The sequence below is a fragment of the Natator depressus genome, chromosome 5, assembly GCF_965152275.1.
Source record: "Natator depressus isolate rNatDep1 chromosome 5, rNatDep2.hap1, whole genome shotgun sequence".
NCBI lineage: Eukaryota > Metazoa > Chordata > Testudines > Cheloniidae > Natator > Natator depressus.
This window is the reverse complement of record NC_134238.1, coordinates 70,859,984-70,868,857: the sequence shown is the minus strand read 5'-3', so window position 1 is coordinate 70,868,857 and position 8,874 is coordinate 70,859,984. Positions and strand designations below refer to the sequence as shown.

Genomic DNA, 8,874 nt, shown 5'->3' with positions numbered 1-8,874 from the left:
CCAACAGAAAACAAAAAACTTACCCCACAGCAGCAGCTCCTGTCCCATAGGGCTGGGCCTGCCTCCCCACTTCAGATGTTGTGATTTGGCACGAGTGCCACTCAGATTAGCCCATGCATTCCTCACTCAAATTTTGCCTGCCTCTCTCTCCATCCCCTGGTCACAACGGAAGTGTGGCTAGGCCAAACGTGAGCAGCACTGTGACCCTGTGCCTCAGGTTGCAAAGCCCGGAGTGTGGAGCCAGCCGCCCAGCTCTGTAAGAATGGAGCCACCACTACAGGATGAGTGCTAGGCAGGCTCCCATCTTTGGGGCAGGACTCGACCATGATCAAATGAAACGCTCCCCCAAAACCTCCAAAAATTATTTAAAAAAAACCCCAAACCCATTACGTCGAACCCCAGAGCCTGCACCCCCAGCCCAGAGCCCCCTCCCACAGCCTGAACACCTCACCCCAACCCTCTGCCCCAGCTCTGAGCCCCTCCCACACCCCTAACACCTCATCCCCAGCTCCCTTGGGTTGCTGGCATCAAGGCTCAAGGGTGCGGCTGTCGCTCCGCTTCCCCCCGAACCGCCCCGGCCCTGGTTCACTGGGCCGGGTCCCGCGGCGGGCGCTCCGCACAGGGGCAGGTAGAGCAGCCGCCGCCGCCGCAGCAGCGCCGCGCCGGACAGGCAGCTCTGCAAGGCGCCTAGTACAGCAGCGGCCGCGGCTCCTGCGCATTCCTCCCCCTCGCGAACGCGCCTGAGCCCAGCTGCAGCCGCTGGAAAGTGCGAGCCGGCCCGTCGCGCGCTCCCCCGGCGCCTTCCAGGCCAGAACGCGAATCCGGGGCTCGGGAGTCGCTGCGCTCGTGCGCGAGGAGGCTGAACACCCGGGCTCTCCAACCCCTGGCTGGCCTTGCGCCGCCGCTCGCGAGCCGCGCTGTGCAGGCACGGCGGGGAGGGCTCGCGCGGACTGAGGGTCCCGAGCACCGCGGGCTGCGCTGCCTGCTCCTCCTCCTCTTGAGCAGAGCCGCATGATGGCGGCAGCTGCGGCCGTGGTGGTGGAGGTGAGCGTCAGCAGCACCGGGAGCAGCAGCAGCGACACGTCCAGCACCGGCGAGGAGGAGAGGATGAGGCGCCTCTTCCAGACCTGCGATGGCGATGGGGACGGTTACATCAGCAGGTAACAGCCACAAGGGCAGGAAAGGGCTTGTGCAGCTGGGCTCAGGGATTCCCCTCTTCGGCCCCCAAAAGTGGCATCGCAAGTTCTCAGCAAGTTTCTCGGGAGAGTTTGCAGTAGCTTGCAATCAGCAGCATTGTGCATGGGAGCTGTCTCTCCCTGTGCAATAGGGGCAGGCTGGACTGGACCATCCTTTCTCAGCTCAGTTTGCGGGACCTTCTTGTGGGGCTAGTAGTTTGTTAGTCTTTCGTTTGGGTGGTTCTGGACATCATGTTGAGTGATTCTTCTCTCTTGCAATAACTTCCTGAAGATGGTGGTAAGAAGAGATCGAGCCCTTTTTAGCACTGAAGTAGATCAGAGCCCCTTTCGTTTCTGCAGGAGCAAGAGTCTGCTCTGGGGGCAGGATGCTTGCACTGTCCTGCTACTATGGGCAGCAGCCAGGGAGGTGAATTCACATGAACTCCTGGAAGTTAGAGACGTCTAGCTTGTACATCTCTAGTCCCATCCACTCAATCATTCTGCCAGTGCAGGGTTGTTCCTAAGTAACAGGGTACATGATGATGCTCCACTAGTATTCAAACTTCACAGCACAACATTTGGATAATCATTTGCCTCAGGTCTACAGCGTGAGAATATCAGCTATGAAGGTATAGCGGGCATTTTCTTCTGAGATGTTGAGTCTGATTTAGTGTTCTGTTCCAATTTTCTGTGTTGGGATAGTGAAATTGGTTCACAGTGTCTTGCTTCCTATGTGGATGACCATCCTTTCCATTGGAATAGCAGGGATTAGCTGAAAGTTTAGTACATCAGTGCTAACAAATGGATATTTAGGAATCAAGGTGGGTTTTGTACACACAGCATACAGTTGCTAATTGCCTGGGGCCAACATTGTTTTATAATTTTTAACAGGTTTGATTTTTATTAATATTTCTGTTAACACAGACAAGGTAACTTCCAAGTGACTCACAAAGATTAAACCACAGATGTCTTCTTTACTCTAAGGAGTCTGATGGCACCTTAAAGACTAACAGATTTATTTGTTATTCTTCAAGGTGCCACTGGACTCCTTGTTGTTTTTGTGGATACAGGCTAACACGGCTACCTCTCTGATTCTTTATACTAGCATGTTAGACAAGTGGTGTACGGTAAACTTACAAAATTGTTGTAACTTAAAAATTCCTTTGCTCTTCAAGCGCATATAGTTTTGGCTGTGTCTTTCTTGAGACCCTGTTCTTGCAACTCTGTGTGCATGGGTAGACTCTTGTACCCACACAAAATCAATTTAAGGATCAGATAAGATCTTCATGGCAGTGATGATGGGCTTTAACTATGTTGTGTACGGCACTGAGCATGTTGTTGGAAATACATATCACACTTCTATATGTTCCTACATCGGTAGTTAGCAGCAGTCTGTTTTAAGTAGGAGAGGACTAGTGGCAGGGTGTTTTCTGTAAGGGGCCTTTAAATTTTTTTAATAAGCTTTTAGAATCAGGATAGGATTTTCAAAGGTGGTGGGGACCTGCAGCTCCAAATTAATTAAGTAGGAGCTGCAGGTGCTCTGCACTTCTGAAGAGTTGGGATGTGAGAGAAAGTTATTAGTCTAGGCTAGGAGCTCCTCTGAAACCGAAGAACATGAGGCTGAACAGAGGCCAAGTAAGCTATAATTCTCAACACAGTTTGAGATTAGACAATTGTTGAGAATCTCAAATACTGTGCATCAGTAAATAATGGGACTTTGTAGGTTAGTTTAAAAAGAGTCATCTTACATTAGTCATTTTGCCATTTTATTCTTATCTAATAGACCTCGTGAGTATTTTTTCAACCAAGGGGCTATTTTATCAGTGGTTATTCTGAAATGAAAATACTGAAAATGTACCCTTTTATATATACCAGTTTGTCAAGTCCAGTAAAGATGATATTTTCCTTTTCGTTTGTATGCCATATTAATAGACATTATTTTGCCTGTCAGAAAATTTGAAATACTTGTTTACAATATATGTTGCCTGATTATAATATGCTATCTCATCTATACCCTTACTACTTTTTTTTCTGATTATGTAAACTGAAGTGGGATTTAATCAAATACTGTAGTTAGTGTACATAAAACTTGCTAATGGAATGTTAATATATTGCTTTATGTGGACAATTAGGGGACACTAATGAACCACCAAACCAGACTGCTGTATTTTAAATTAAACTTTCCTCCTATTCATCACAAAAGCTGGGAAACAGTTTTAATTAAAGAGAAACAAAAATTACATCATGAAGCAATTGAAAGTAACATGAAAGAGAGAACTATAAAAAAAAAACTTTTAAAGCTGTAATCTTTCTAGAAATATAGAATCACACTGAACACAGCGATAGCTAAATGGAAATGTTGAAAAGGAGACCAAATTGGTGTTCTTTACAGAACCTCTCTCCCCCTCTGAAGAGCTAGAAAATAGCTCTCTAAGTTTAGGATCATCAGCCTTTCAAGATGATTGGTGAAAAGGATGATAGCTTAATTTGTAATAGACCGACTTCACAAATGTTAAATGAAAGTGTATTTCTAGGCCATTCATGAGAGAATCAGTGAATTGTATGTTACAGTCATAGCTCGTTCTAAATCTTACCCAAGAGCTATGAGGGTTGAGCTTCTAAAATTCTAAGAACTGGAGTAGGAGGGGCACTGGACTACATCAGGAAACAAATATAGCACAAAAGAGAGTGGTTGAAAGCCAGAGAGGAGGTATTAGGACCATTGTTGATGGTTGTTAACTTACTTTAGGATGGGGAGTGTACTTTCAAGTGAGCAGTGGTATGGCCTGGATCCAAAAGCAATAACATAGATATCTATCTTCTCTTAAACTTCATATTTTTAGGAGGATGATCAAGGTATCTTTGGCATCATCTGGAGTCATCTGATTTTCTTGACCCCTATCAATTAGGTTTTAGTCCTGGGCACATGGCACAGATAGATACTATATTTATTTCCTTGGACACTGATCTTGGAAATGGAATGCATCCCTCTCTTGGCATTGCATACTATCTGATCTTTTCCACTGATATACTTTATGGCAAATTGTGTCTGCAGGAGTGGGTTTGGCTAGTGGTTCTCAGACATTTTCATAGTGTGTGCCATCTGCAGAGAGGTTGTCTCTCAGACATTTCCTTCACACTCACAATAACACAACATCCATGTGGCACTCTGTAGCAATTGTTTACATGGAAAAATAACATTAGGAAAGTGTTTGGTATTTTATCTCCTTTTAATGTAATAAGTGTTCTGTCCTTTTTGCAATGTTAATTGCACTGTCTGCTTTTGCTCTTAATTTAATCTTATCCTCCTATCTATACTTTCCCTTTTGCTGCTGCTTCTTTCTATCCATATAGTTCAGTCATGGTCCTCTTTCCCTCTGCTTTCCTGGACATGCTGCCTGGCTTCCCATTCTCTCTTGCCTTACTTCCCTGGACTTTTCTTTGCTTCCTTTGCCCACTGGTGACTCTGGTTCCTGAGAGTAATTCCTGTTTCCTTGCCTTTTCTCCTGAAGCTCTAGTAGAGGCAGGTCCCTTCATTGCTCCTTTTACAGGCCTGCAGTTCAGCTTTGTAATAAAGATTGTAGACATCTGTTAGAAGCAGCTAGAAACAAAGAAGCAAAGCTCTCTCTGGGCCACTGGTGGTCACAAAGTGCAGTTTCAGAACTGTTAGACTTCTTCCCTTTTGAGTGTCCGTTTTTGAGAAGTTTTAATTTATTTTAAATGGAACAAAGATTTCCCCCCCCCTTTTTGCAGCTGTTGTTCAGTATAGTTTATAACAATTGAAAATACGCACACAATAGCCATTCCACTGGCAGCCCTGAAATTTATTCAGTCTTTTGCTTGCTTACTAAATGCCTCCAGAAGAGCATTTGTAAGGTTGCTGCTTGGTTTTAGAACTCCTCTGAAACTTCAGAGATCTAATGGGAGAAAAAAATCTATATTCTTGCAGTACAGGCAGGCGGTTTTCTGTTGTATGCATCTTTATTAAGTGTATCACATGGGGAGATGAGCTATTTGCATTTCTGATGAAGTTATATGGCGTCTCAGCTGTGGAAACTCTATGTTGTCCATTAAACTGAAAATGTCTCTAAATATTATCAGGGAAGTAGAGGCACATATGGCGATAAAGGGCACCTCCTAAGAGAACAGTTAATTGCCAGTCTCTGAATAGTTAAGATGACATTTTAAAATGATTGATAAAGGCATAATTGCTAACTGTGCCATTGATTATTGATGACTGAGACTAGGAAGAAATCAAAAAATGAGGTGAAGAATTTTAGGAGCTCATCTATATGAGTCGTGTTCTTTAGCAACTTAGACCCATTTTACTTCAGTTCAGCAATGTTTACAAACTAAAAAAAGTATAAACAAAATGCTGCAATTTTAACTTGGCCAGCATGTTCTATTTACTTCTATTGTGTTCACTTTTTCAATGGAGGACGAGTACATAGGACCCTTTTGGGAGCTCAGCAATAATAATGTTACTTTGTGAATATTGTTTATGCAGGACATTTTTAGGACTCAGTCCTGCCTTTGTTAAAGTCAGTGGGAGCTTTTGTGATTCGCCTCATTGGGAGCAGGATTCAGGCCTTAAGGGTTGTTCGTATAAAGACTGTATTTTTACTTATTTCTACCCTGTTAACTGAATTATATTTATTAATAAGGATCTGTTAGTTGAATAATACACAGGTGTAACAGTTTTAGTTTTGCTTTTATTAGTTTTTGAGAGGCTTTAAAAACAGTACAGATGTGAAACTGTAGTGTATTAAACATCTCTTCTGAATCACAGAGTCATCTCATTGGTGAGGACACCTGTAGTCTATTGTTTCTTTTATAAGGTCAAGATATGTGGCACTTGTGACTGTTGATGAGGAAAGTGAGAACGCTGTTCAGTTTTCACAGGTGGTGGAGTAGATTGATGGTTCCTTTTGAAACTTGATGGCCATGTAGTTTTATTAGTGTTCTGGGGGTGGGGTGAGGAAGCGAGAGGCGAGCTGGCGGGGGGGGGGGGTGAGGAGGCGAGCCGTGGGTGTATGTGGTGTGTGTGTGAGGAGATGAGCAGCAGGGGGGTGGGGGGGGTGAGGAGACACGTGGTGTGGCGGGGACAGGGCCTGCTGGAGGAGTAAGGAGGTGAATGGCGAGCTAGCAGCAGGGTAATGAGGCGGGCAGGGGGGTCTGGCTGTGAGCGGGAAAGTGATGAGTTGGGCAGGAGGGTCTGGCTGAGAGTGGAGGAGCAAGAAGGTGAGTGGTGAGCCACCAGCGAGCGGGAGTTCTCGCGGTGGGCAGGGAGGTGTCTTGGCAGGCGAGTGAAGAGGCGAGTGGCAGGTGGGGGAGTGAGGAGGGACACAGGAGGCGAGTGGTGGGTGGGAGAGTGAGGAGGGATACAGGAGGCAGGTGGGGGATGAGGAGGTGAGCGGCGGGTGCATGGGCAGTGGATGGAGCCCCCCCCCCCCTTCGGGGAGGCTAGCCCCCAACTCCACCTCTTCTGCCCGCGCTCCCTCCTCCTGGCAGCTGGAGCCTCGAGACCCCCTGCACCTGGAGCCACAAGCTGCGGCATGAGGAGCCCCGGGCTGGCCTAAGCCTCGAGTCCATTCCCCCGCCACCTGCCCGGAGGAGCCCCGGGCCGGCTGAAGCCCGGAGCGCCCCCGCCTGCCCGGAGGAGCCCCTGGCCGGCTGAAGCCGCAGCTATGCATCCTCTCCCCTCTCCCCTACCCAGACCCAAGCCCAGATATATTTTTCATTATTGTTTGGAGTTCTAATATGTCAAAGCATTTTTAAATTTACTTCAGAATTGTTATACGGACAACCACTTTTACCAAAAAAGCAAAAGAAACAATAATAAAAAAGACAAGAATGGGCAAAGCACCTTATTTGTGTTTCTATTCTGTTAGGTCCAGTAAAGAATAGAGATAACTGTGTATGAGTTTTATTATTAAGTCTTCAAAAAAAACCCCAAAACCTTACATAAATAAATTACAATGATTTGGATGTATATGTGTGCTTATTACTTAATTAGCTTTAGGAAAAATAAATAATTTTAGGAAAAAGTGTCAGTGCGGCCACCAGCATCTTGAGGAAGGGTACAACACCTGGATGTCATTCCAAAAAGAATCTTCAGTACCAAACACTTGAGGGTTCAGATTACAGGCCACGGTCCCCCATTTCTTGCTGAGCGTTGTGTTGAAGGTTTTGAACACTTTTTCGTTTCTTGTGTTCCGGGGTGGGAAGGACTTCCAGAAACACCTGGCTTTTCTCACCATATGTTTCTCCTTCAGCTTTTGTGCTCAGTTGAGCTGAGATTTTGGTTGTCAGGATCTGATAAACGCCTGTTATTGGCAAATGTGTTGGCAGGAGTCGGAGAAAGCTCCAGTGTTTTTGGTGTGTCACACAGTGATTCCAAGTTTTCAACAATCAACATTACCTTCGTGGGCAGAATCTAGTGGTCATTTTGGTTTTTTGCCAGTCTCTTCAGAGTTTCTGCTTTAGAACCAACAAACTCAGAATGATCTAGGAGATGCATTAGGACACTCCACATGTTATTTACATGACAGGCAGCGAAATACAAGCTCATCCACCGATGTGGCACAACAGGGGTAGTTTAATTGGCAGCTGGCACTATGTAAAACAAAGCCTTCAACTTGTTTGCATGCTTGAAAATGGCCCCGAATCCAATGATGCAAGATTTCATGTCTTTCATTTCTTCTGTGGCAGTAAGTGCTGACAGTGCAATGTTAATCAGATGAGCAGGACAGGTAATACATACCAGTTCTGGTTTCTGATTGCATTTAATCTCCTGTGCAAATTTAGCCATGAAAGAAGCAGAATCTGTTAATTGTGGCCACATTTTCCCAAATTAGTTGATACATCTCAAGCATGTCAGTTATTGCTGTGTCGATAAAACAGCTGTCAGCAGAAGGGATGAATGTCACATCAGCACAAAACAATGTGGGTTTATTCACTTTGAAATCAAAAAACGAAAACAAAAGGCCCAGAATCGGATGATCCAAGCTTCAGGAGACTTGTCAAAAATCAGGTTAGACAACACATTTCCATCAATTCATTCCATCAGTTTAGATACTAAAACATCTTATGAGTGAGGTTGTCTGCATTAGGAAAGGTTTATGTTGCTGGACAGTGCTATGTCACAAAGTCGCCAATAGACCCCCCTGCAATTAACAGTGGTTGTCTGGCAAAACAAAGAGCACACACAAATTCATTGACACAGTTGTGCTGTGTCCTCTCTTTCATTATAGCCCTGGTGGAAGCGCCTGATATTGACTGTTAATCCTGAAGGTCACTTTCTTCTTTAAGCTTCTTGTGTCACTTGCTTTCAACATTCTCCTTTATTCTGTCAGCGCGAGCACTGACCTCAGTGCTCCAGTCCTGGCAGCTCAATGCATCCTCTTCATTTTCATCTTTACTTTTCTTGAAAATGTCTAAGCACTGATTTCCTTGTTGGTATTCGGGCATAGATTTGCCTTCTCACCCCATGTTTACCTTTTTACCTGATCTATCCGTAACCCCCAAGGAGGTTACCTAGGTTCCTGGGGCTCTGTGTGCTCGTAGTTCAGGGAGAGGCAGCTGTCCCTGGTAGGAAGAGGGAGCCAAGGGCAGACGCGGAGTCTGCTAGGCAACCCAGAGGAGGAGGAGAGAAACTATGTAGAACAGCAGGGGGCCCCTGTTGGTTGAGGAAGGATTG

At 45.4% G+C, this 8,874-nt stretch overlaps 1 protein-coding gene across 3 annotated transcripts in view; it reads left to right on the top strand.

Annotated features, from left to right (window-relative positions):
- Positions 1-825: 825 nt before the first annotated feature.
- The window catches only part of MCC (MCC regulator of Wnt signaling pathway), a 347,649-nt gene continuing 339,600 nt past the window's right edge, over positions 826-8,874 (top strand). For 2 of the 3 annotated variants that reach the window (XM_074952966.1, XM_074952965.1), the window contains exon 1: positions 826-1,160. In XM_074952966.1, coding sequence (XP_074809067.1) covers positions 1,012-1,160 — 149 coding nt within the window. In that variant the 5' untranslated portion in view covers positions 826-1,011. The remainder of the gene's footprint in view (positions 1,161-8,874) is intronic. The other variant, XM_074952967.1, reaches the window with a different exon arrangement.